We start from the raw sequence: 26204 nt of genomic DNA, 5'->3' as shown, positions 1-26204 counted from the left end.
CCTCGGTATGATCTACGCCCAGGCGAGATCCAAATTGCCGTTTCAAGAATGCAGAGGCCATTGTAGGCGCAATCCATATTTTCTTTAAAGATGCCGTGGGTGGCCTATCGGTTCCGACTTTTTCTTTACATCCATCAACAACAGCCGTTCTTCAGTCCTTTCTTTCAGAGTTGATCTCGTACTTCCAGTTCTGGGAACTGTTTCATTCTTTGAACGTACATATCTTTGCATCCAACCGCCAGTCGGTCTTTACCAACCTACCATCCAACATCAATCTCCCAAAATGTACGCCAAGACTCTCCTCGTTGCTTTGTTCGCGGCCTCAACCGCATCCGCTGCCGCTGTTGGCGCTCGCCAGAACCAGAATGGCAATAACGGCGCCAATGCGGGCCCCGACTTTGGGCTTTGCAACCCCAGCATCGACTTCGTCCTCGGTCGCCCCGGTCGTCAGGCGGATGAGGGAACTTTCTTGCCTGTCGATCCTCTTGTGGCTGAAGGCCAGCAGGAGGCGCTGAACCCGAACATCATCACCAATAGGGTCTGCGATCAGCTCACCAACGTTTGCGAGGCAAATGATGCGGCCAAAGCTTTGTGTGAGCAGGCGAAAGCCCAAGTTCAGGCTTTGGGAACCAAGGATGCGACAACCGCGGATGCATTCAACTCTGCTCTGGGATTCTAACAGTTGGCGGAATGTGTTTCAATGCTGGATGGGAAGGGCTCTTGGATGGGATTTGACAACCTTGCTAAGCTTTGTAAATAGCAGAACGTCTGAGGGTGACAGTCAAAAGTCGACCACAAGGTGTCGGGCCCTCGAATTCAGGACATTCCAACTTGCTATTGTTTTTCTTGTTTCCTCGAAGATGCCAACTCAGTGCAGACATTACACACTGCATGGATCGTTACTGCCTTTAAGCCTTCCATGTCCAGGCTGCAATGTCACACTGCCTGCCCACTGCGAGCAAGGTGAAGGAGCAACACCGAGGACCCCACTTCCCACGCCCCAACTTATGATTCACACCTCCACCGACCCTCAAAGTCAAGTGCAGTGGGCGCGACATGGCATCATACCATCATGACATGTTGGATAATACCTCGATGGTGGGGATGGCAAGTGCAACTTCCCCTTAACCATCACCACCAAACCGTCTCCTGTTCCCACTCTCGTACGAAGCCTACCAGCCTTCCTTCCTTCCTTGGGAGTTCTTCCACATCAGGCAGCTGAGTTGACCGGCCGCAATGACGTTTGATAGATTGAGTGGAAGGCACCGGAGGATATTCACCTCGTCGACCTGTCCGTCCCTTCCTCGTGGCATTAGAACCCTACAACAAGATGACAGGACAGGTGTCAGCTTTTTCTCGAAACATTTGACTTGATCCTCTTCCAACACCATCACCAGTTTTGTTTCTTGCACCTGGCCTTGCTCATTGCTACTCTTCAAATACAACACGCTATCTTGTACAGGCACCGACACATTGCCACAAACATGCACACCGTCACCTTTGTTGCAGCCGCTGCTGCTCTGCTTTCTCACGTGGAGGCCTTGAACATCCTTATCACGGTTTGTCATCAACAACCTCACTTATTCATTCCTGACATGCACTAACAGAACTGGCACGCAGAACGCTGACGGATTTGGAACCGCCAGTGTTCGCGAACTCTACCGCCAAATGACTTCCATCGGCCACAATTGTTACGTCGTTGCCTCTGTTGCTGCGCAGACGGGTGCTGGTCTCCATGCCGAATTCACCACCAACCCCCGACTGGACACCGATGGAGATTGGGGTATGTGCTCCCACATAGCTGCTGCTTGAAGACGTGTTGCTGACCCATGTGGTGACATGCAGGTCTCGTGAAAGCTGGCGCACCGTCCCTTGGAACTGATCCGACCGACAACCACATATGGTATTACAATGGCACAGCGACAGCGCAGGTGCTGGTGGCATTGGACTACATATATCCTACCATTTGTCGGCTCGAAGCCCCCGACCTCGTCATCTCGGGTCCCAATTCTGGGTCAAACTCAGGTGCTTTTCTCGAAACTTTGTCCGGGGCCATGGCCGCCACTTACGTTGCTATTGAGCGTGGAATCCCCGCCATGGCATTCTGGACTGGCAACGAAGCCACCGTCTATTCGTCACTCAACACTAGCACCAAAGCTGGGCTCCAGGATCCCGCCACCATCAATGCTCGCCTTGCCTCTAACCTTGTGCAAGCTTTCATCAGCAAGGCAAACGGAGATCGAGTCCTTCCCGAGGGATACGGTGTGACTGTCGACTTGCCCTACATCACATCCGAGACAAGCGATGAATGCACGAACCCCCCTTTTGTTCTGACACGGGCCACCCAGGACGTGGGAGTCAAGGTTGCGTACAACCACAAGAGCGGCGTCTTCAACCGCATGCACACCGATGCTGGCTACAATCAGTTTGAGGCTACCGACACGGTAAGCACCGTTGCGCCCAAGTGCCTCAGTGCTGTTACTGTCTTTTCCCTTGACTACGACGCCAGCCACCGGAGGCAGTGCTTCAACCTGGCAGATGTGACGGCAATCATTCCTGTCTTGGTACACTCCAATGGCACGACACCACTCACGGGAGGATTGGGGGCCAATGCTTCAATCGCGGGCAATAGTAGCTCGCAACCGCCAACTCCTGTGGAGGCCCCACCACCATCGGGACAAACTGCTGTTACTAGCATCGCGACACTGGCTCAATGGTCTGTCAATTTGTTAGTTCTTGGTCTTGTGGTCGGGATGACGCTGTTGTAAGCTACAACAAATGAGAGCGGTGGAATGAGATATGGGCAGTTTTGGGTGGCGATATGAAGTTTTAACACATATGTCGTCGTTTTACCGGTAGGACTTAGATGGGGATAGTTGTTGAAAGATGAGAGTAATGTGGTGTTGAAGTTGTAGGAGAAGTACGCTGAAAGAAATTCTGTTCCAGTTGTGTTTAATCTGACGTTCATTTCCGATTGGCTCTTTGACGTGTTCATGAAATTGACCTGGATTTGATGCGTGCGTGTCATAAGGTACGCTTCCGCTCTTTGACCAGCTTGAATATTGTCGAATATCGGGGGACACCACAAAGGTTTGCATCATGTTATCTATTTTGTTACATATTACTATGCTGTTCAAAGCAACCAAACGCCAGACTATGCAGACTCCAACCGTATCTCCTTACGGCTGGCTCCCCTCCTCCGTTTGAGGCGCTTTGCTTTTTCTGGCATGTTGCCTCACCAGCGTTATCCTACACTTTGATCTCCCTCGTCATGTTCCTTTTCCTATCACCTCTTCTCTGCTCAAAGATCCCGATGAGGCCCGACATTCTTGGGCAGCTGGCTGGGCTCACTTCCGTCCCCGAGGTCGAGCGTCTTGGAGGGCGACCGCTTGGCGTGGGCGGTTGGGTTGTGGCTCGCGATGCGAGTGTTCTTGGGGTCGATCTCGGAGGGTATGTCGGACTGCTTGCGGGTGTGCTTACCGCCCGTGCCGGCGATGGACTCGAGGGACTCAGAGACGTTGAGGTTGGTGGCTGCTGCGTCGTGGCGGGCGCGGGGGCGAGGCTGATTGGAGCCACCGGCTGTCGAGTAGAGGAGTCCGCCGAAGAGGCCGGAGGCGATGACGGCGGGGATGACGCGGTTGCGGGCCATGTTGGACATTTTGAAGGTGTTGGGGTGGTTGGATTGCTAGGTGTGGAACAGGTGGTTTGTGTTGGGGATCGGGTTGATTTGGTTTTTGTATGTCAAAACTTGATGTTAATGAAGAGGTATGTTGCACAACGGTGGTGGGGGATTGGAAAATGATTGGCAAATCAATTGGTATGGGAGCGTTGAGGCGAAGGCGGAAGGGCGCATTTTAAGAAAAGGGGAGGAGTGATGTGCGGTATGCGCCGGTCATGATGACATCAAGAGGTTGGCTCGGCGTTAGTTAGGACTGCAGCTCCACATCATTGCAGTATTTTAACCTTTGAACTTCCCCGCTAATTTAGGATCGCATGCCATAAAAGGCTGCGGGTTAAGAGAGACTCGATTGCCTAGAACGATCCGGCTGTTTGAGGTCGAGATCACGGTTGACACCCGTAGGGGATTTGACGTCACCATTTAGGGTGTGGGGCTCCTGTGCGGGCCGGGTTTCGGTGGGAAGAATGACCGAGCGATTTTTGAATGGTCATTAATTTGTGCTGGAAGGCCCGTTGGCATGTGGAAATTCTGGAACTTTGTTGTCATGAAGAGATGTTGTCTCTATTGTTTTCGTCGATGGATGTTTTTCTTGTTGAGGGTGGGATTGAATGTCAAGGGTTAGGGTACGCGATGGTGTCATCACCCATGTCAAGGGCTGCTCGGACGACGACTTGGCATGGCAAGCGAAGTAAACAAGCTCAGGGGCTGGGTGGGGTTATTCGAAGGAGGCGACCTTCGAGAGTTTTTCTTTTCAATCAACGTGACATGTGTAATGAGAAAAGAGATTGAGACATGCGGTCAATTTAGAGACTTCTACTCTCGTATGGCCAGTATTTTTTGGTAAAAGTCTTTATTCTTAAAGGTGTTTCCCAGTGCCAGACGGAGGTGTTTGGATGGCGGATTGATAGGTATGTGGCGAGCATCACCAAGTTCGCACGCGACGTTTCGTGCCTTTTTATTGGAAATTGAAATGAGATAAAATTCCTACTAACATACTGCTTTCTTCAGGGAGTAAACCTGTCTGATTTCAATCAAACTGCTGCGTCCTATTAGACATCGTCGTGGTCCTATTCACAGGGCAAGGATCCAAAGGTCACTCCTCATAGGCCAGACATGTACGAAGCAGTCCTTCCCATTGCGCTGACAAACGCTTATGTGAGTCCAATGCCGCACGCCCGGATGGCTGGCATTCCCAAAGGGGTGCATGATGCACTCCGCTATTGAATATGGATTGGGTGTGAAACTCGCTCATGAGCAGTGTTCGCAAGTTCATCGCGGATACGCGGTAGCTGCTGATACCGCCTCTACACTGAATAGGACTCTTTGTCAAGTCCGCCCGGCTATAAACCCCATTTCATGCCCGAATGCCGAATCCTTTTGTGCGATAAGTCCAAAATCACCGGCCGAGCACGGAGCTTTCCTATACCATCCGTCAGCCGTCACACATGGCTGTACAAGATGTGATCCAAGATCTGAGACCAACGGGAGGGGCCGTGACAGGTGGCGCAGATAATAGGCTGGGAAGACATATATCGGCCGGGCATATCGCACTTGTTACCGAAGCCGGAGAGTTCTCGGCCTTCAGCATTGATGGCGTGCAGGAGCCGCAGATCTTGTCAATCTGAAACAGCGATCAGCATCCACCCCGCGATATCCGGCAGTTTGGAAAGACTTATTGTGTGTTTATATCGAGGCTGTTATGTGTGATTGATAGATGATTGGGCTTCGACGATTCGAATGTCAAAGTGCCGGTTGTGACGTGGTGATGCACTGATGCTACTGTTGCGTGGTCCCGGACTTTCTCATAATTGGTAAAGGATTGTTGACCGAACCCGACCCAAGGAACGGATGTCCGTGGATGAGGGGGCATATATGTGTTATGCACCCCAGAACAAAATGGTACGTCCGGGTTTGTTTCTTCGATACTTGGCTATTTTCTCTGTTCATCAGCCAACTTCTTCGCATCGACACAATTCATGAATGAACCCATCGCGCCCAGCGTACCACCGAAACGACATTCCAGTATTTCAGCCCTTGTTACCTGAGCGAAAAGTGCGATACTATCTGCAGCAGGCAATCACACAGTCGAGAAGAGAGCGGCAAAGTGGGGTGGCCTGTGGGATACCTAATGGAAGGAAGGCAGGAGGGGAGCATTGGGAGGAAAGGGGGAATAGAAGAGCACAACGGCAAATCATCTGGATGAACAACATCAAACATGGCAACAGCGAGCTTGGAACCTGAATACCTTATCACCCTTTTTACTTCAAGCAGCACCCTCTACGCCATCGCTCACCGTGGCTACCGAATTATTGGCAGCCACAAGTCGACAAAGCGGATAGACGGACCGTCGAGCCTCTTGACTTCCTCCAACACAACGCAACTCACCCCGGACAATTCCTTCGATTTTTTCAACTTTGAGATGGCCCACTCCATCCTCCTGGGCGCTCACCGAAACTGAGATGGAGATTACTGAGGTTCACTCGGAAGAGCCGCGGTGGCCCGTCAACGTCGCAGCCAAGTGTGGCATTGCCGGCAGACATCGCTTCCAAACCCAATCGCGGATGCTCCTCAGCTGCCCCACATCTCGAACCTCATTCCATGACACATCGCCGACGCGTACCGTCCTGTTGTCGCCGGTCACGGTGGAAGCTGTATCGGATTTAGCTTGGAGGTCAGCGGCTGGTGTGACAACTCGCGGACGAACATAGGCTGCCAAATCTTGAGTACAGATATCATACGAGCTACCAAGAATACACGGCATCATTTGATCAAGGACCCTCCATCGACAGTTATTGGTTTCATGGCGTTGGGCTCTCACACCACCTGGCGGATAATAATACATCGGCATTCGGCCTCGGGAGTTCCAATTCGACTGCAACTCTAGGCGAGCCCAGGAAAATACCCGCGGTGGAGGGGAGCTTATCTGACGATCATGACCGTATCCAGTTGAGAGCTTCAGCTCTAGCGACAGATGCAGTACACCTGAGAAGAAGCACAACTTTGCGCCCTTCACCACACTAGTATCAGCATTCGACAGTAGGGCGACGGAATCGGCGTGAGATCTAAATACGACAAACTAGCGTTAAATCGGTTAGCCCCTGAGGAGATCCCTACCATGTACACTACGCCCGCTTACACATAGATCCTGCTCCCAGTCGATATCAGCGCATGGGGGGTACAGGTGCAAGAGGGCAAAACAGCAAGATGGGCGTTGACAACGGGACTGATCCGGTGTACCTCCCACTCAATTCCGCGCAGAGTGAAATCAAGCGAAGAAAAGAGGCCCCTTGTTACGGGAAACGCATCTTATTCCCCTTCTCAGGCATCGCTGCAGCCTCACGCGCCCCCGCAGGATCTCGGTTCCAGGCACAGGGCCCGCGGAGACGCCCGTCTGCGGCGAGGAGGAATATTAGGCCGAGTCGAGTCCTTGTCTGATTGCTTTGGTAGCCAGCCATCCTTCTGCTCCAAAGTTCGGGACACCATCTCCAGAGCAAAGGTCGCTACTACGGAGTACCAGGCCATGAGTTTCGGTTTGCTTTCATTCCAAAAGTTCACCTGCCTGGGCCTCCCTGAACACAGCTGTTGACGCCAGATTTTGGAGACCCCATGTCTAGCGCCGCCGAGCCTCCAGCCGCTGTTCCCGTCCCGAGCAGTGGCTGCCGATCATTCCCGCTCAAAGAGGGACCCCCGTAACCCAAATGGCCCCGCAGAATCAATAACACGTGGGGACAGGCACACTGGCAACCGAAGACAACACCGTAGCATTGGAGTGAAAGCTACGGTACCTCTTCTTTGCCCGACTCAATCGGACGTTTCTGGAAGCAATATTGTCTCGGCATTAGGTGCCAGGACTTTTGTGATTTTTAAGCAATCTGAGACCATTTCACACAGATCACAAAAGCTGTTTGTGATGATGGGCACGCAAAATAGCGGGCCGGGCTCACGCATTCCCCCCCGCACTACAACGGCCGCCAACACAAATAAGCACAAGACCATGAACGGCGGAGCGGATCGGAAGGTGATCGGAATCATCGGATGAAGATGGTATTACGTACAGTGAGGGGAAGCTGGTCTTGATGCTTGTGATACTTATCGGCTGGAGCTGTCAAACTGTCCAATATGTTATGTCTGTACGAAGTGGACGCATGGGCCGTGTCATAATCACTCAACTATCGTGGCGCTATCGCTGTCAACGTCCTTGGCTGCGACTGGCCCATGTCTTGGGGGCGCGCCCTACAACGACCCCCCACTCCGCTATCTTGGCCCCTGGCTTTCGTGTACCTACCCCACCAATTTCAACCTACCACCACCACCACCAACACACCTCGGTGTGTCGCGCGCAGCTTCACGCGGACTTTTCCAAATCTTCTAAGCGGACCAAACAACGACGGCGCTGCCTTCATGTGAGCGGTACGAAGTACATACGACAATGACGACGAAAGATGATATCCCACGACGTCAGGGAGAGCTTATTCCCCTCCTCGGAAAGATGCTATTGTGCTGCTAGGTGTGGATAGCTAGTCGAGAGCAACCCAAGAGGCAGGCAACTGCCGAAAGTCCGAGTTGGGCCAACATGGTGACTTTTGATGCACAGTTCCTGCCTGGCGACTCTGACACGACACCTTGTTCTCACGCCAAAGCAACCCTTCCACCTCCTGTCTTCAACCGCTCTCGTCTCGTGCCCGGTCAATTATCACGTCCGAGGACCATGACCTGGCCGGCATCGGGAAATCTAAAGTCCAAGGCTCGGTCCTGAAGGCCCTGCGTTCTCCGAGCTGCACACCGCACACTAGTGATGCATTTGGGGCGGTAACCATCACGACTTCACCTTGGTCTCTCGAGTTTATTACGCTTTCTAGTCTCCCACGTTCCCCACCGATCCACACAAGGATTGTTGCGCCTAGGAAAGGATTATTTTGGCATCCTTGGGCTCCGCTTTCAACGACCCTTCATCGAATCATTTTTCCCGTCCACAATCCATCAAGAGCATTTCGTCTGATTCCGTACGACGAACCCAATACTTGCCTGCCGTGCCGGGCGCGCCACACCGCGGGCAAGGAACAACTCAAAATGCGCCTCGATTGCGATTGGACGAATGCGGGCACAAGGGGTCAGGGTTCTAATAGACTGGCTTTATTTAGAAGCCAACACGGCTCGGGACCGACTTTGATTCGAGTTTGGTTAGCTTGCCCAGAGCTTCAACACTCCCACCTGCAGGTGCTTCCCACATCCAAGAGGCTTGCTTTGGGTCCATCAGCCTCCAGACGATACGATCTCATACGGCGATTTCGGTTTCGTCAACCACAAGGCCAGGGCTTGTCCTCCACATTGTGGGGTATTGTTGAACACTGCGGCGTAAGGACGGTAAGACTGGTAAGATTGGAGGAGCACGGCACAGCCTGTCTCTTCGTTTCTTGCCCAAGCGCAGATATGATACGAGTCTTGACTACACAGAACCGCGCTGCTGGAGCATTGCAGCGTTGCAGCGTTGCAGCCGTCGAGCCGCAGAAACAAATCAAGTCATCACAAGCGACGACAATAGGGGTCAGCTAAAGTCTGAGCAAACCCAGTGCTCGTCTTTCTGCTCTTGCCCTACAAGCCCCACCCAACTGTACAGTCCGGCACACTCGACTCTCGCCTCGAAACTTAGCATCCGCAATTTGGCGTTCCCCTTACGCCACCTCTTCGATGCGGCGTCTGTTCAAAAGTGCCAGGCGGACAGTTGCATTCTCAGCTTACGATGTAGGTTACACGACTTATCACACCTGCATGGCCTGGGCATCCCAGCACCTCATTCTTGGAGCCTCCTCGGAAGCCATATTACACACTAGCCTGGTTACCGGCCACCATTCACTTCCGCTCCGGGTCCGATTCTGCCGCCAAGTTATTCCAAGCTCTTGCTGCGTTCCTTTCCCAAAGTTCATGTCGCCAGTAGCTTCAACTTGTCCTTTCTTCTTTCCTATTCGTATCCTCTAGGCGCTTGGCCTGAGAACCCTTTCGGCCTGAACCAAGCTTCCAGTCGTCTAGTGCCGACTGTGAGCGTTCTGACGCAGGTGATCCGTCGAACGATATTTCACTCATACCATCAGCTAATAGTTCCACCCTGTACTGCAAGATACAAGTGTTCATAACTTATCACCGAGAAAATGTTGTTATCCCCGCCAAGATAAGCTGTGGCCAATAAGCATTGGTTCCATCTCCAAGGAGGCGAGCGGGATGTCAAATTAATCATCATACCGGTAGGGCAGAAGCGAGGCCTTCGTCGGGAGCTACTCGGAGAGAATGAAACTCAGAACGTGACATCCCTCAAAGAGACGTCGTCGTTGCCGGATATAGCGCTATCCACTCATATTGCGACCCTGACCGGTAACCTGCCCACATCACCCTGGCCAAGTGATCCTTTGGGCATTTCCATGGTCCTTGCGTGGGTAGCCCACTGGGTTGCAGTTCGGTGCCCCCTTTTCAACGCTAGATGACTACGCCGCTGCTGCTCACAATTTACTGGTTTTCAAACATGGACCCCCAATTACCCTGGCAGTGTCATCTATATTGTTTGGTTTATTCGATTCCGGGTTTCCATTCTAGAAACATTCCGTTACTACCAAGATCTTGGGTGCCGCGTGGCTGTTGACTTTAGTCTCTGGGGAAGCGAGAAACCGAAATATCAATCTTGTGCCCTCTTGTGCTTTTGCCCACGCTATGGTACGCATTGCACCGTCCACCCCATCCACAACTGGCCTCCCTTCTGCTTTTCCCCTGCCAAGATGGTTCCTCGATCACGCGGTTGGTGCCCGTTGTCGTACACATGCACAGCCGCCGAAGACGCGGCTGAAGGGTCAAATGTGCATCTCTTGGGCCTCTTCTCCATGCCGTCCCGTTCCTTTTACATGCCTGTTCGTCCAGGGGTATGGAGTGTGGCACAAGGCAGGCAGCGACGTACCTTGTTCACGATCTTTGGGAGAGTATTCCCAGCTTGGGCCAAGCCAATACTTTGATGCAGGATGGTGATTGAAGTTATCACCACTCCCCTTCTTCACACCTCGAGCGATGCTCCGCAAATAGCCATCACGACGCAGATCAACAGCTACGACACCTAAAGCTCCCCACCTCGCTGCCCTCGTTGAGTCCCAAAGAAGTGGAAGGCTTCATGAGACTATCGAATCCTGTGACTTAACATCTGCCCACGTAAAGCCGAAGTGACCCTCTTTGCAGATGCCTCTTTTTGAACGCACACGAACTTGTGCTGCGGTTCAGCTTCAGGCTTACTCACCCCGCCCTTAACATGGGCTTACCCGGCGTGACAGGATGGGGTGTTCGGGTCGCCATAGCCCGATAACCCTGCTGTCAAGCTATCCCCGTTCCTAAGATCATGTCTATCTGTAGCGTAGCTTTCTCACACCCTCACGATACATCCAATACTCTCGGCATGCCGCCCAGACAGCTGGATCCAGGTCATGGGAACTTCGATAGATTGCAGTCTAGCAGGTATCGACATCCATGTGCCGAGCCGCTCACGTCTGCCCCTCGTGCGTCCTACACACGCCTCTACCTAGCGGGTACCCGCGTCTTCCGACGAAGAAGACTAGAGACGCCCTAACTCAGACAATATCCAAAGGAGGAAAGGGGAGGTCATCGAGAATACGAGCACCGAGCACCATCACCCTGGCTGATCACATCTCGAATTATCGACTAAGTCTTTGTACCATCTGATGGATCCTCTATAAGAGTCACCATCTCCGTCCGTTTTGAGTCACCCTTTCTTCTCATCCTCACCAGCTCTCCTCTCCATCCCCTCCTCACCCGGTTCTCCTCTCGGTCTATTCTCTTCAGTTCTTGTTCATGATGAAGTCCTTCTTCAGCGCCGCGGCGCTCCTGCTTGGCCTCGTCGCACCCAGCGCCGTCCTGGCCGCACCTTCTCTCCCGGGCGTGCCCCGTGAGGTCACTCGTGATCTTCTTCGTCCCGTCGAAGAGAGGCAGTCTTCGTGCCACACTGCCGCCAACCGTGCTTGCTGGGCCCCTGGTTTTGATATCAACACGGACTACGAAGTCAGCACTCCCAACACCGGAGTCACACGCACCGTATGCTTTTGCCCCTTTGATGAAGTCATGGTGCCCCTGGTTACTAACAGCCTTATAGTATACTCTGACCTTGACCGAAGTTGACAACTGGCTCGGTCCTGATGGCGTGGTTAAGCAGAAGGTCATGCTTGTCAATGGTGACATCTTTGGTATGTTCACTGCCGTACCATCTGACAAGGGCTATGCTAACAGGTGATTCAGGGCCTACCATTACTGCTAACTGGGGTGATTGGATTCAAGTCAATGTCATCAACAATCTCAGGACTAATGGGTATGTTTCTCACATTGATATTGTTTACTGCCCATGGAACTTGTACTGACTCTTTTCTCGCAGCACCTCTATTCATTGGCACGGTCTCCACCAGAAAGGAACAAACATGCACGATGGTGCCAACGGTGTCACCGAATGCCCTATCCCGCCCAAGGGAGGCAGCCGCATCTACAGGTTCCGCGCTCAGCAATATGGCACCAGTTGGTACCACTCGCATTTCTCGGCCCAATACGGCAACGGCGTCGTTGGCACCATCGTGGTCAATGGTCCTGCTTCGGTTCCCTACGATATCGATCTTGGTGTCTTCCCCATCACCGACTACTACCACAAGCCGGCTGATGTCCTGGTTGAGGAAACCATGAATGGCGGTCCCCCTCCCAGTGACACTGTTCTCTTCAAAGGGCACGGAAAGAATCCCCAGACCGGCGCTGGTAAATTTGCCAATGTCACGCTCACCCCCGGCAAGCGTCATCGTCTCCGCATCATCAACACCTCGACCCACGATCACTTCCAGCTGAAGCTCCAGAATCACACCATGACCATCATTGCCGCCGACATGGTTCCCGTTCAGGCCCAGACTGTTGACAGTCTCTTCCTTGCCGTTGGCCAGCGCTACGATGTCACTATTGACGCCAACAAGAGTGTTGGGAACTATTGGTTCAACGCCACCTTTGGCGGCGGTCTTGCCTGCGGTGCTTCGCTCAATCCTCACCCGGCTGCGGTCTTCCGCTACCAGGGAGCTCCTAACACTCTCCCGACCAACATTGGCACTCCTGCTGCTGATGCCAACTGCATGGACCTCAACAACTTGACACCTGTTGTCTCCCGCAGCGTTCCTACTAGTGGCTTCACTCCCCGCCCTAACAACACTCTACCCGTCTCCTTGACCCTCGGCGGCACACCCCTCTTTGTCTGGAAGGTCAATGGCAGCTCCATTAATGTCGACTGGGACAAACCGATTGTTGACTACGTCATTGCCCAAAACACCAGCTATCCTCCTCAAGCCAACGTCATCACCGTCAACAGCGTCAACCAGTGGACTTACTGGCTCATCGAGAACGACCCTACCGGCCCCTTCAGCATTCCGCACCCGATGCATCTTCACGGTCATGATTTCCTCGTCGTCGGCCGCTCCCCCGACCAACCGGCCGGCGTTCCTCAGACACGCTACCGCTTCAATCCCGCCACTGACATGGCCCTGCTCAAGAGCTCCAACCCGGTCCGTCGCGACGTCGCCATGCTTCCCGCCAACGGATGGCTGCTCATCGCCTTCAAGTCTGACAACCCCGGTGCTTGGCTTTTCCACTGCCACATTGCCTGGCACGTGTCTGGCGGTTTGTCGGTGCAGTATCTCGAGCGCCCCAATGACTTGCGCAACGGTTTCAGCCAGGCGGACAAGAACCAGCACAACAACAACTGCAATGCCTGGAGGGCATACTGGCCTACTAACCCCTTCCCCAAGATCGATTCTGGGTTGAAGGTCAAGAAGTGGGTTGGTGAGCATCCTGATTGGTATATCAAGAACTAAGAGAGCGGCATGCAGAGTGAAAGGTTTGGACAAATATATGCATACATGGGGGAATTGGGAGCATGTCACGGAACTGGGACGGGTGACGGCGGGGGTTTCTTGCTCCATTTTCTTTGCTGTTGTCGAGGTCAATTGGGGAGGGCCTGTACAACACAAGTCTCACTCGAACAATGAGTGTGTTTTCTATTTTCTGTTTTCTTATACCTCTTTCCTTTTTCTCTTCTCTACTCTGGCCAGGGTACATTTTTCAAGGCAGGGATCAGTCAGCACTGGGAATTGGACATGTCAGTCTCTGAACTGACGTCACGGATGGAAGGGAAAGATGAGCTTTGTTATTGGGTAGATAGATACCTAGCATAGCTTTTGACGTGGTGGTTCACGGGATTCATCCCTTCCACCGTTGACAATAAAACCATGGTGCTGTTTGGTTCTTGCTACTTGTCACGTTTCACTGTTGCATATCTGGGACTTGTGTGTGTTGTGGTAAAAGAATAAATTAGGTAGTAAGCATTTCTGGGCTCATGTGTTATAAAAGAAGAAAATTGGTAAAAGGTGATATCCAAAAGCACGGCATCAGACAGTCGTGACAGTCCCAACAACCTAAAGAAAACCACACCCTACTTACCACACTCTATACCTTGATCTGTCCACCCACCATCTCCCACTTCTATGTCAATCAACAATACTCCCTCAGCCTCAACAGCCTATACCCCTCAGCAACCTCACCCACCACCCTCGCCCCCTCCTCCGCAACCTGGATCATCCACCCGCCACTCCCCAACGTCGCCGTCTGAACCTCCCCAAACTTGCCCGCCAACATCTCGACATACGACCCCGACAGGCTGGTGGTATCCATCGCCAGCGCTTGATCCCCCAAATCCCAGCCAACCAGCTTCTCCTTGACAGCCGCGGCATGGTCCTCGAGCCGTTGGAGAAAAGGCTTGAGTTCCTGCTCCATGGAGATGACCTCCATGTTTCCCAGCTTGTCCGCTAACTGGTCCAGCCTACCTGGGCAGAGGAGGGAAGGGTCGATAGTTCCTGGGGGGGATTGTGACAAGGCGCCGAGGGACATGACGGCGAGGCGGATGTGGGAGGCGAGCGTGGTGGTGATGAATTTGGAGAGTTGGGTGACGGCGTGGCGGAGGAGGATGGAATTCTTGATGAGGGTGAAGTAATGGTCGTGTGGGGGTCTGGTGTTGGACTGGTTGGTGATGCCCGGGAAGGGGCAGCGGTAATCGGTTTCGTCGACTGGTTTGAAGGTGAAGGGGAGGTTAGGGGGGATTTGGACTCCGTGGCTCTCCGAGATGTGGATTAGGATTCCCAAGAGGAAGGAGAGGGCGGCGGAGAAGGCGGTGATTTTTCTGGAGACGGATTTGATGTGGGTGCTGAGGTCCTTGAGGGTGGTGCGGAGGGTGTGGAGGTTGTAGGACAAGGTGATGAGGTTGAGGAAGGTGGTCAGCTCGGCTTGGGAGTAGGAGTTGTCCAAGGGGGAGGCCCAGGAGAAGCCGGGGGGGAAGGCGTGGACTACCCATTTGTGAAAGACCTGGTCGACTGCGTAGATTGCGGAGGCTAGCTTGGCAATGGGCCCGCTTTCACGATTGATGAGGGCGGTCATGTTAGCGTTTGGGCAGGTGGTTCCAGTGCCCTGACATCTCGGGCAGCCGAAGTATTCGGGAACAAGGCCTGAAGATATACGCAAGCGGGAATGCCGCTGCCGGCTGATGTGTGGCTGGCATTGGCGGCCTTTGTTGGTGCTGTAATGCAAGTTAGCAGGAGGAATCTCGTTGAGTGTTTTCGTGCCGAAGTCAATACCTCGGCGCTTTCTTTTCTCCGGAATGGGGTCACGAAGACCGTTGGAGATGGTGTTGAGGAAGGTGCTGAGGGTAAGGGGCAATTCTTCGCGCTCGATATCGTCAAGTTGGATCCCGGCTTCCGCGTAGCGGGTGGCTACAAAGGAGCAGAGAGCAACAAAGTATGTGGAATTGGTTGCCATTTTGACCGAGATGACTCACTGTTATCTGAACTAGATGACCTGTGACTGATTAAGGTTGCTCTGTGATTGATCAGATAGATTCAGTGAAGTGTATAATGTATGAATGTCGGTCCGTTACAGAGTCAGGGATTGGGAGCAACTTATATACTGCCAATTCCAATTGGCCGTCCGGTGCGACAAAGCTATTGTCTTCAATCACAATAGACCAGGTGAACAAAGGTGAATAAAGCCCCGCTGCAGCATAGAGTGCCGGGGCCGCTGGATGATGTCATAAATAGCAATCTCTTTTATTGTCCCTCGACTCTTTACTTCTTTTGTTCACAAACGCCACGAGGATTGTTTTCTTCGTCTCGCTTCATCGCCTTCACCCAACTTACACACCAATCCGTCACTCCTACCGCCAAGATGTGCACCTTCACCCTCTGCCACTACGCCTGCAAGGACTGCGGCGCTGCCATCGACTCGCAGGAGATCGACCTCAGGCCTTGCAACAAGCAGCGCAAGAACTGGGACGAGTGCCGCGGCCCCAAGAAGAGAGGCACAACCTACCACTATCTCAAGCCTTCCGAGTGCTTCTACTGCGGCGACACAACCTTCACCGAAGAGGATCTAATGGAGGAGGCCGTGCTGAACATTGACCTCCGCCACCAACCGGCCGACAAGCGGCCTTCGCCAGAGTCGTACAAAGCCAAGGTTACTGTCCACTTCACCAACGATCCTACCTTTGATCCTTGGCATCATTACGCCACCGATAGAGAGATCGCCCTTTTCAAGCCTCTCTTGGACAGCGACAAGGGGCAAGGTGCTGGAGAGCAGGACAGCGACTCCAAAACCAATGTTGACTGCGCCGGCGAGTCCAATGCTTCAGCTGCTTACGATCCGTGGGGACAATACGCCTTCACAGTGGCCGCTGTGAAGAGCAAGGGAGAGAACTAGAGAATCACAGAGTGATGAAGCAACGTGGAAGGGTACATAAAGGGTCACCAAAAGCTTCGGCAATCGCATTGGTATGTTTACGTTTCGGCCATCTGGATCCGGTCACGTTCTCAAGCTCACCACTCGAATGACAGGTACATATGGGATCCGCAACATAGGCGCACCATCAAAGCCATGGCTTGGACCCAAAATCAACCTTGGTGTATAGCGGCGTGGCCTTTCGTATCTTAGACACCCAATCGCTTTCCTGGTAGGTTGCTATATTCTGTCTATACGCTTGGAGGTGAGACATTGCTAACTCATGTTAGGCTGGAGTTTATCTCAGTTGCTCTTGCTGTGGTTAGATACTGGCTCTTCTCTCGACATCAAATGTTGATAACAACCATGGGCTGATTCCAGTTTTTGGAGAGAAAGGGAGAAAACATTCACTCTGACCAAGGCCGGAATAAGACGGTTGGTAACCCATTTTATTTTATTAACGAGTCTATCAAACCCCTCATGCTACATGTAAATCCCCGGAAGCTCCGGATTGTGAACGAGGTAATCAACGCGCTCAACACTTGGCAACATGTGGTGGTCAAGGTCATCAGGGCCGCCAGGTGCAGTTTGTGATAGATGTTCCGAATATCTTAGGCGAACTCGTTATGCTTTTGCACCATGAGCACTATTTGCGCCCTGTACTCCTCAACCCTTGCATACCGCATCAAATGGTGACATAGCTTTCTGTGAAGCATGCCCTTTTTTCTCTCGAGATGGGCGGCAGTGTTGAATAAAGTGGATCGATCATCGAAACTAGTATCTTTCCAACCCATTGGACAAATTCAGATGAATGTTCCATCCTTTGGTGTCTATCTGACGCTCAGTCTGGGTGTGAGAGAAGAGAGCCGAACTCATGAAAGCGGACTGCGGCAAGGGTACAAAGCTTTTGGATTCCACACAGGATATACATCTACGGTGAGATCCAAAGGCCCTCTCTGATACGGTCCGGGGAAAGTCCACGATTAGGATAACCCGAACCCGTGAGACGCTCACTGATGTCGGGAGTCGTGAAAGCAGTGGGCAGCTCGGTCTGATCAAAACCATGGAGTAATTGGTCCTTTGTGAGGAGCGTGGAGCAGCTATTGTCATCGCGATTGACATCACCGTCGCCTTTGGTCGTGTGTTGATAGGTCGAATATTCTCCAGTGTAGATGAACTCCACGAGATGGTCAATCATCCAAGGGGCGTGAGTCGACATGTCGATGGTGTTGTCTTGTGCTTCCTGGATGACAATTCTTGTCAGAAGCTTCAACAACACCCTTCACAGCTTCTACAACTTACCTTCCAGTCTCCAGCCAACGCCTTTTCAAACAGCGGACAAGCGCGATAGACGATTGCTTGGTGCACCTTCCAGCTTTGGGTGCCACAGGAGATGGTCATATCGGAGTACCTGTCTGAAGTCAAAAGACCCTTCATCCTCGAGACAACCAGTCATCATCATCATCATCATCATCATCATCATCATCATCATCATCATCTAGCTTCTCGTCAGACTTTTCGAGAGTACATTTACCTATACAGTCACACCCGACAATATCTTGGGGCTCTGTCCGTATTAGTCTTAGAAGGTGAGCAAAAGGTGAGCGTAGATAGCATTACCCTAAGCTAAAGTATGCCTAAGGACAGTTCGGCTATACTTACCGTAACTAAAATTAATTATAACCTCCGTTTTCTCCATACGCGTGTGCACAGATAAGCCAACAAGTAGGTCAAACAGTGTGAGCGGCGCAGGGCGCGCTTAGCTAATCGTTATATTAGATAGGAAGTAGCTAATCAGGATATAATCAGGGTGTGACGAGCCCCTATCCAGAACCTCTGAAAGGGATACTGGTTGAGGGCATTTCTGAACAATCCTGGTTCGGTACAGCTAAACAGTGTACAACAATGGCTTGTCTCGATCACAACAGTCTAGATACCAACGATTGTGACTATTGCATACTGCGAAACTGCCTATCTACACCAGCCAGTTCCTACGTATATATAGACCTGGGAAACGTGGACCGTTAACTTACAGACGCTCCTCGGTCCACTCCTTATTGGCCGATACTGGACCGTGGGCCGTGATCCCCGCCGCGGTCCCCGGTCCCAATCTTACTGGTCCGTTTGTCTACCTGGACCGTGAGCCCCGCTCGATCGCCCGGTCCAGCCCTGATTGGTTCCTTGTGTCCCCACTGTCTTCCAAAACCGTGACATATAGGCGGTAAAATCGAAAAAGTAAAGTTAATAACGTTAGTAGAAATATTAAAGGTTAATAAATACGCCTATTATAATAACGTAGAGAAAGGTAAAAAAAAGGCGGCACCGGTGGAATTTCGAAAATACCGGCCGGTGCCGTGATATTTATATTTTTGTATTTCAAAACGAATGTACGGCCGCGAACTGTGATCCATTAAGATTCACATTAACTGTCTGGAAAGTAAATGGAAAACGCAACGCAACGTGTAGATTATAGAACAATTATTAAATTTTGTATAGCTACGCTAACACTGCTTCAGTCCTTCGTCTTCCTGCTTACCGTCGTAAAACTACCCAAATCCTGTCCAATTTTTCCTTCAGTCGATCCCCTTGCAGAGTTGATAAGAGCAAGACTAGAATCACAACTGGCAGTGCAGTAGCAAAATATACCCAAAAGCTCTTGTGTCCTGGAGAGTAATCTTCTGACATGCTGAAAAGGCTGGCGACCCAAGACAGCGGCACAAACACCAGCGCAATAAAAGTGAGCCGGCTAATGTTGGCAGCCTCTTGTATCGACCGCCGCGAGTCGAGCAGCTGTACCATCGATGTTGCTACTGGGACCGTAAGCTCGAGCGAGCGGCTGTAATGCTCTAGCTGTGACGATACATGCTTGATATCTTTCAGTATAAAATCCCACGGCTGCTTGTTGGATTCCTGTTGTAACCAATAATCGATGAACTCAGAGAGAAGAGTTAGTTTGTGTCGGCTTTGCATGCTCCGCCGCCGCCAACGTTGAAGGTCGATAATATCGCTATCGTGCAGTCGATTCTCGATGTCGTGCAGAGTATATTCATAATATTTCAAGTAACGACTCGTCAGGAGCGTGTAAAGAATCCACTCAGCTAAGACCATGCGTATCGGGTAGTAGCCAAGGCTCAAGATGCTAGGCTCGGCTATCATGAACCCAGGTGGTTGGTGGCGGAAGTAGCGGAGCAGGTTGCTGAGCATCGACTTCTTATCTGGTAAACGATCGCTCGTGGTAGATCCGAAAGACGCGAAAGACGTCGGTTGCTCAAATTCCTCGAATCCTCCATGCAACATCATACTTGGATATGACTTTCGGCCGCCTAACCTCAACGTCTCAAGAACCATATTTACAGGGGGATCCACCAGGATTAGGCCTACTATTGTTAGAGATGCCGTCAAGATGCACCGAATATCTGAGCAAGACTTACAAATCCATATGCTTTTGATCTTTTTCACTAGAATAGAACAGCACGCTCGAGCCAAAGCAAGCTGTCGGCCTGATAGATGCGGTAGGCGTCTAACATTTCGAGGAACGTTGGAGTCCGATTTCAGACTGTACGAAGATGTGAACACGTCTGCGCTTCCCAGGTCCAATACCTGCTGATAGTGGAGATGGAGATAGCCATTCTCAGCAATCTGGGATGGAAATAACGCAAGTGAAGGGGGAGGTGGTGCTTTTTCGATGTCTTTGAAGTCGGTGGTGACGTGGCCGGCAAAGAAGATTGGATCCACATCCAAAATCTCGCCGAGAAAACTGACCAGATGGGGTTGAATGTTTTCAACGAGCACAATCCGGGCAGCGGTTGTAGAGGTGGCACCCATCAGCCTGGCCAGATCAACCTCGGATACCGTTAGAGGATTCGGTACCGATTGTCCGTCCCGGGAGTAGTCGAGAGTAACGATGGTACTGGCAGCTCCAGGCCCACATCTCAAATAGTCGGCTAATCCAGTGACGCAAGGGTTGGTTTGACATCGAGATCGGACAAAATCTCTGTATGATCCTTTTTCGTAGTTCATCCTCCTCGTCCAACCTGTATAAGGATAGCGATCTGAAGGAGAGGGAAGAAGTGTGCGTAAGAACCAGCTTGAGGTTTGTAGATACCCGTTACAAGTTCATAAGCGTTGAAGTCTCCAAACCTCAGATTGCAGTTCTGTTAAGAACTCTCAGTGTCCAACGATTGAGACTAATGCACCTTGTTCGACTGCCTTATGTAGTGCCATATGCATGTCGCTAATATCACGTGCAGCTTGAAGTTGTGGCGCAGTAGGCCCTCCGCCCTCGGCTGCCTTGCAAAGTGCCTCGTTGCAGGCTGGCCATGTGCGTCGCGTAGCACGGCATGATTCAAACCCAGCACAGGCCTTATCTTCGTCGTGTGGGCACGGTGTGATTCGCTCATGTAGGCCGATAGACACAGGTAGCTGCAGGAATTGCAGCATTAGCTTGATGCCCAATGCAATGGCGGAACAGCTGCCTGGCTCCTTGTCGTCGCTCCAGGAGCCTTTGACTGCAAATTATCTCCCTTATCCAACTTCTGTACTGCCTACCTACGAGTTCGTCAACCTTTGAGACAAGGCCCGATCGCAGTTTGAACACTGCCCTTCGCACCCTCTGCTAGTGTATTTACTGCTTCCTTTCTATTTATCCTGCCTGTACAGGCGGCTATGCGAGCCCCATCACCTCCACGATCAGCACTTCATTTGGTCGATTGGTAGAACACTACGCCGCCAGCATACCATGGATGCACATTCGCAAGCTCCGCCTCAAGCCGGTGACGGTGATGCTCCAAATCAATCACTACGGGTGAAAATCAATCAATTGACCGAGGGGCCTGTTAGCCCAGATCCTAAAAGCGCTTTCGTCAACCACGTCTGGCCTAAATTGCTAAATGAGTACGACGCTATGAGGGAGAGACTGGAGGAATTTTGCAAAAGTGCTCTCGAGCGCAGAGCTATTGACTGCCAAGTCAAAAGCAGAACTAAGCAGGTCGATTCAATCAGAAAGTCACTCGATCGGCGCGAGAAAGCGCTCTTGGATCGCAGCCAAAAGCAATTCGAGAGCTTCTCTGACATATTGATTAACATTCATGATCTTGTCGGACTCAGGATCATCCTCGAATTTGCTGACGATATGGAGAGAGCCGTTTGCTTCATCAACGAAAGTTTTCGGAAGGAAGAGGAGCCAGTTATTTTCGTCCGTGACCGTGAGGTTGGCCGGTCCTGGAAAACACGGTTCGGTGCCTACGAGACTCGCAACTATCGCGTCAGCTTGGAAAAAGCGAAATGCGGAGCCCTTTCTCAGTTCTGCGACGTGATGTTCGAGATACAAGTCACGACTATCGCGGAAGATCTTTACAACAAGCTTGCACACCCGCTCTTGTACAAGGGTTCATCTCTTACTCGCCAGGATGAGATCGTGATAGACATGGCGCATGGCAACGCTCTTTGTTATGCGCTCTGCTTGGCTTACATGGAGGATAAACTGAAGAAGCGCGCAAATAATATTGGGGGTAGAGCTGAGTTGGCAACGGCAACCGAAGAAATTGCAAGAGATGGCACTAGGTTCAGGAAGAGTTTGACGAAAGGGGCGTCTTTTGACACCCCCGTCTCCCCACACGGTCTTCTGGAAGCGCTTGAGATTCCGCCGGAGGGATATAACTCCATTGACGATCTTAAACAGTGGATTAACAGGAAGTTGACGTATGGTCTACCCCCAATTCCGAGTTCTAAGGTTTCTAACTATCAGTAGTGGTGTGCTTGACGAGATACGCTCGAATTCACAGACGATCCGCGATGCCATCCTTTCCAAGCTCCCCATTGTGAACGGTGCTACCTTTGACTCCCACACGGACGAGCACGACGCGCGATGTCACCCTGATACCCGAGTTGGCCTCCAGCGGGACATAATGGCATGGGCGGACGATCCGCAGGGCGAATGCATCTTCTGGCTAAACGGCATGGCAGGAACTGGGAAGTCCACCATATCACGTACAGTCGCGCAATTGTTTGCGGACCAAAATCTTCTCGGTGCCAGCTTCTTCTTTAAGAGAGGCGAGAAAGACCGGAGCAATGCCGCCCTGCTGTTTACAACTATTGCGACTCAGCTTATTGTCAAAGAGCCTAGTTTGGTATCGTATATTAAGGCTGCTATTGAGGCTGACCCTTACGTCACGAGCAAAAGGTTGGAGGAGCAGTTTAAGAAGCTGATCCTAAAGCCGTTGGAAAACCTAAAGGGCAGTTTGGACGATATCAAGACAATTGTCCTGGTGATTGATGCCCTTGATGAGTGCGAACGGGACGATGATATCAGGGTTATCATTTCCCTGTTGTCACAAGCAAAGAGTCTGATTTCCGTACGGCTAAGAGCTTTCCTCACAAGCCGGCCTGAGTTGCCAATCCGACTTGGCTTCAATAAGATCAAGGGAAAATACCAGGATCTAGTCTTGCATGAAATCCCAGAGTCAATTATCGAGCACGACATCACTACATATCTGGACTCTGAGCTTACAAAAATCCGAAACGACTATAATGATCTGTCTCCTGGTGGCCGGCAACTTCCGCACGATTGGCCTGGTCCCCAGATTGTCCAAGACTTGGTCAAGATGGCCGTTCCCCTCTTTATCTTTGCAGCTACTGTTTGCCGTTTTATCCGGGACCCAGCATGGTGTGATCCCGGTGACCAATTAGCAAAGATCCTGGAATATCAGTCAGGAACACAGCAATCCGAGATCGACAAGCTAGACGCAACATATCGCCCAGTCCTTGATCGGTTGCTTGTCGGTTCCGAGGAATCTAAGAGATCCCTTCTTTATGAATTCCGGATGGTCGTGGGCCCGATTGTGCTTTTAGCCGAACCACTCCCGACGTGCTCTTTAGCCCGACTTCTTGGGATACAAGAGAAGGTCGTTATTCGCAGACTTGAACCACTTCACTCCGTCCTTAGCGTACCGGACTCTCCTACATCCCCGGTTAGGATGTTTCATTTGTCATTCCATGACTTTCTCGTTGATCCCAACAAACAGGGCACCAACTCGTTCTGGATAGACAGGTGTGCAACCCACGAAAAAATTGCGATTAGATGCTTGGAGCTTCTTTCTGGTTACTTGAAGAAGGACATCTGCGATCTGAGAATGCCTGGAACAGCTCGTGCCGACATTGAGTCGTCAGTCATCGACTCACATTTGCCATCAGATGTCCGGTATGCGTGCCTATATTGGGTCTATCACGTTCAGCAAAGCAGTTCTCGTATAAGCGATAACCATCAAGTATATACCTTCCTCGAACGTCATTTCCTCCACTGGCTGGAAGCTCTAAGTCTCCTTGGGAAAGTATCTACAAGTGTTGGAATGATTAGGGATTTACAGGGTCTCCTTAGTGTAAGGCGTACTAAAGTAGATTTATAAATATTCGCTAACACGAAATATATAGCCCGGTATTAGTTCCACGATCTCCGCGTTTTTACACGATGCAACACGATTTATTCTTAACTTCCGCCAGATTATCGACATTTGCCCCCTTCAGACTTATACTTCCGCAATTATTTTTGCGCCAATGAAAAGCATAATCAGGGGAATATTCTGTGGTTATATTCCTGAATGGATTCCAGTATTGCCAATAGTTGACTTAGAGTGGAACGCGTGTCTGCAGACCCTTGAGGGGCATAGCGATTCTGTTACAGCGGTAGCGTTCTCGCCGGATGGTGCCACACTGGCGTCAGCTTCATACGATGCGACGGTACGGCTCTGGGATGTGGCGACCGGCGAGCACCGGCGGACCCTCAGGGGGCATAGCACTTTTAATCGTCTATCGTTTTTGGATAATGACAACCTTGAAACAAATCGAGGATTGCTGAGGATAACCCCGAGTTCAGCAAATAACTTTACCGACCAAGAACCGGGCAGCGGTCTTCTCTTTGTCAGTGATAAGTGGATTACACGAGATGGGAAGAACCTTGTCTGGCTTCCTCCTAACTATCGGCCAACATGTACAGCTGTATACAATTGTACCATCGCCCTAGGATATGCTTCTGGCCAGGTTTTGCTCTTTCGATTTGCTTTTAATGGGAAGGGTGGACGTCATAGTGTCTTATAACATTATATGTTTCAATATTTTGGCTTAAGTGAAGGGTTTCGGCGACGTTGTTGCTTTAGAATATTTTGTTTTTTCGCTACATATATAGTTTAAATCTACTACTATAAATAATTCGACGTTATTGTGGTCGAACTACATTAAGCAGCAGAAGATTACATTGTACAACGCAGCAGATATTCGCTTTAACAGGTTTAGACCTTTCTCTCCATCGCACTGTGGGACAAATTATATAAACATATGGCTGGTCTATTTACCTGGTGGCTACGGTGTCGTACATTTGACAGGCTGTCAACACGCAAACGCCGGCAAATGTCAGCACTATTGGCAATTCATTTGGTACCTCGATGCTCCTCAAGTACGGCTGGTCCGTGGCCAAACACTTCAAAGAGTGCAAGAGCGGACGCCGGTTTCGCTCTTAGCTATAAATCCAAATCTTAAATATAACTCTTATTTCCTGGGGAAGCTGCGGACTCTGCTTGACGGGCTGTGGAGGGGAAGAAAGTGTGGACTTTTCCTTGGTAGGTGGCAAGGAAGTGCGTTTTCTGGAGCGCAAGTGTGCGTTTTTTAGAGAGCAAGGGTATGCGTCTCTTCGTGAGATCTGACGACTTAATAATTCGCTCCCCCTACTTTTTTTCGCTGAACGTGAGTGATCCGGGAGCCGTCAACGAGATCCTCGTCTGGTGTTGGGGCGAGCATATTAGCCCCCCTCTAAAATTATCATCGTACTGCTCTGAACCTGACTCCACTATACAACGCTATTTCCCCTCCTCGTTTTTGTGGGAAGTAGGAATAATCATTATCCTCGCCCGCTTTTTAGCTAACCGAGATAATAGTTCTATTACCGTTCGTCTCTTATATTGAGTTATAGTACTGATATGGGATACCCGCTACATCACCTTTAATAACGCCCTCTTCTTTATCAGCTTCGAAATCGTTTTGCTGGCCGCATTAGTTTGGATATAGATATATATTAAGGCTTTCCAGACCTTATTGCGAGTTATAAAGTCGTCGGTGCCAAATTCATAATTAGCTCCACGAAACGGTGGGCCGAATAGTGTTAGTCAGGTTATGTCGAGCTGATAATAGGATGAGAATCGAGTGCGAGCGAGTAGGAAGTGTATATGCTGGATAGGTGAGCGAAGGGAGATGATAAACTAGGATGAAAGGAGATATGCCAAGCTTGCGATTGAATAGCACATATTTGAGTAGGGGCTAATTGGTACCTTCACTTGTCATTGCGCTATGAGAAACATCACGTAGGCGCCCAGCTGCCTTAGTCAGCATCTCCAATGATAGTAATAATAATAATTTATTAACGCCCGGCGGCTAAGCCGAAAGGGCAACTATTACCGATTAAAACATACATTTCCCAAAATATACCCTAATCTCCTTAAAGCCCATGCAAATTTCATTCTAGCTTATGTACTCTGTTTTATCATTTCTCTACGGATTCTCATCAATTAGTAAGATTGTTAGTAGGCTGGCTTGAAGTTGGTTCTTTAAGTGTTTAACGTCCTATCTTCGGCGGCTGAAGCAGTACCTGCTGTCCGTGGCACGAGGTGATAGGTTTAGGGTCGGTGGAGAGTGGTGGTTGGCCGGACAGGTATTT

The 26204-nt window shown here is 51.0% G+C and overlaps 10 protein-coding genes across 10 annotated transcripts; 5 read left to right on the top strand and 5 right to left on the bottom strand.

The window, feature by feature from the left end:
• Positions 1–283: 283 nt before the first annotated feature.
• On the top strand, positions 284–679 carry PODANS_5_1160 (uncharacterized protein; the record flags this gene model as incomplete). Its single annotated transcript, XM_001904186.1, has 1 exon — positions 284–679. The coding sequence occupies one exon, from the start codon at positions 284–286 to the stop codon at positions 677–679; it is 396 nt and encodes a 131-aa protein (XP_001904221.1).
• Positions 680–2054: 1375 nt separating this feature from the next.
• PODANS_5_1170 (uncharacterized protein) lies at positions 2055–2768 on the top strand (the record flags this gene model as incomplete). The annotated part of the gene is made up of 1 exon (XM_001904185.1): positions 2055–2768. The coding sequence occupies one exon, from the start codon at positions 2055–2057 to the stop codon at positions 2766–2768; it is 714 nt and encodes a 237-aa protein (XP_001904220.1).
• A 533-nt stretch (positions 2769–3301) lies between these two features.
• PODANS_5_1180 (uncharacterized protein) lies at positions 3302–3658 on the bottom strand (the record flags this gene model as incomplete). Its single annotated transcript, XM_001904184.1, has 1 exon — positions 3302–3658. One exon carries the CDS (start codon positions 3656–3658, stop codon positions 3302–3304), a length of 357 nt encoding a protein of 118 aa, XP_001904219.1.
• Positions 3659–5075: 1417 nt separating this feature from the next.
• Positions 5076–5267, bottom strand: PODANS_5_1190 (uncharacterized protein; the record flags this gene model as incomplete). Its single annotated transcript, XM_001904183.1, has 2 exons — positions 5076–5099; positions 5163–5267. 2 exons carry the CDS (start codon positions 5265–5267, stop codon positions 5076–5078), a joined length of 129 nt encoding a protein of 42 aa, XP_001904218.1.
• A 6251-nt stretch (positions 5268–11518) lies between these two features.
• PODANS_5_1200 (uncharacterized protein) lies at positions 11519–13557 on the top strand (the record flags this gene model as incomplete). The annotated part of the gene is made up of 4 exons (XM_001904182.1): positions 11519–11758; positions 11817–11907; positions 11960–12029; positions 12093–13557. 4 exons carry the CDS (start codon positions 11519–11521, stop codon positions 13555–13557), a joined length of 1866 nt encoding a protein of 621 aa, XP_001904217.1.
• Positions 13558–14233: 676 nt separating this feature from the next.
• On the bottom strand, positions 14234–15550 carry PODANS_5_1210 (uncharacterized protein; the record flags this gene model as incomplete). The annotated part of the gene is made up of 1 exon (XM_001904181.1): positions 14234–15550. The coding sequence occupies one exon, from the start codon at positions 15548–15550 to the stop codon at positions 14234–14236; it is 1317 nt and encodes a 438-aa protein (XP_001904216.1).
• Positions 15551–15955: 405 nt separating this feature from the next.
• Positions 15956–16486, top strand: PODANS_5_1212 (uncharacterized protein; the record flags this gene model as incomplete). Its single annotated transcript, XM_001904180.1, has 1 exon — positions 15956–16486. The coding sequence occupies one exon, from the start codon at positions 15956–15958 to the stop codon at positions 16484–16486; it is 531 nt and encodes a 176-aa protein (XP_001904215.1).
• Positions 16487–17435: 949 nt separating this feature from the next.
• PODANS_5_1215 (uncharacterized protein) lies at positions 17436–17905 on the bottom strand (the record flags this gene model as incomplete). The annotated part of the gene is made up of 2 exons (XM_001904179.1): positions 17436–17747; positions 17807–17905. 2 exons carry the CDS (start codon positions 17903–17905, stop codon positions 17436–17438), a joined length of 411 nt encoding a protein of 136 aa, XP_001904214.1.
• A 1131-nt stretch (positions 17906–19036) lies between these two features.
• Positions 19037–20524, bottom strand: PODANS_5_1220 (uncharacterized protein; the record flags this gene model as incomplete). Its single annotated transcript, XM_001904178.1, has 1 exon — positions 19037–20524. The coding sequence occupies one exon, from the start codon at positions 20522–20524 to the stop codon at positions 19037–19039; it is 1488 nt and encodes a 495-aa protein (XP_001904213.1).
• Positions 20525–21242: 718 nt separating this feature from the next.
• On the top strand, positions 21243–24595 carry PODANS_5_1230 (uncharacterized protein; the record flags this gene model as incomplete). Its single annotated transcript, XM_001904177.1, has 3 exons — positions 21243–22235; positions 22315–23880; positions 23933–24595. The coding sequence occupies 3 exons, from the start codon at positions 21243–21245 to the stop codon at positions 24593–24595; spliced, it is 3222 nt and encodes a 1073-aa protein (XP_001904212.1).
• Between the last annotated feature and the right edge of the window lie 1609 nt (positions 24596–26204).

Source organism: Podospora anserina, chromosome 5 (assembly GCF_000226545.1).
Source record: "Podospora anserina S mat+ genomic DNA chromosome 5, supercontig 1".
Taxonomy (NCBI): Eukaryota; Fungi; Ascomycota; class Sordariomycetes; order Sordariales; family Podosporaceae; genus Podospora; species Podospora anserina.
The sequence above is the reverse complement of the archived record's forward strand: the minus strand, read 5'-3'. Positions and strand labels throughout refer to the sequence as shown.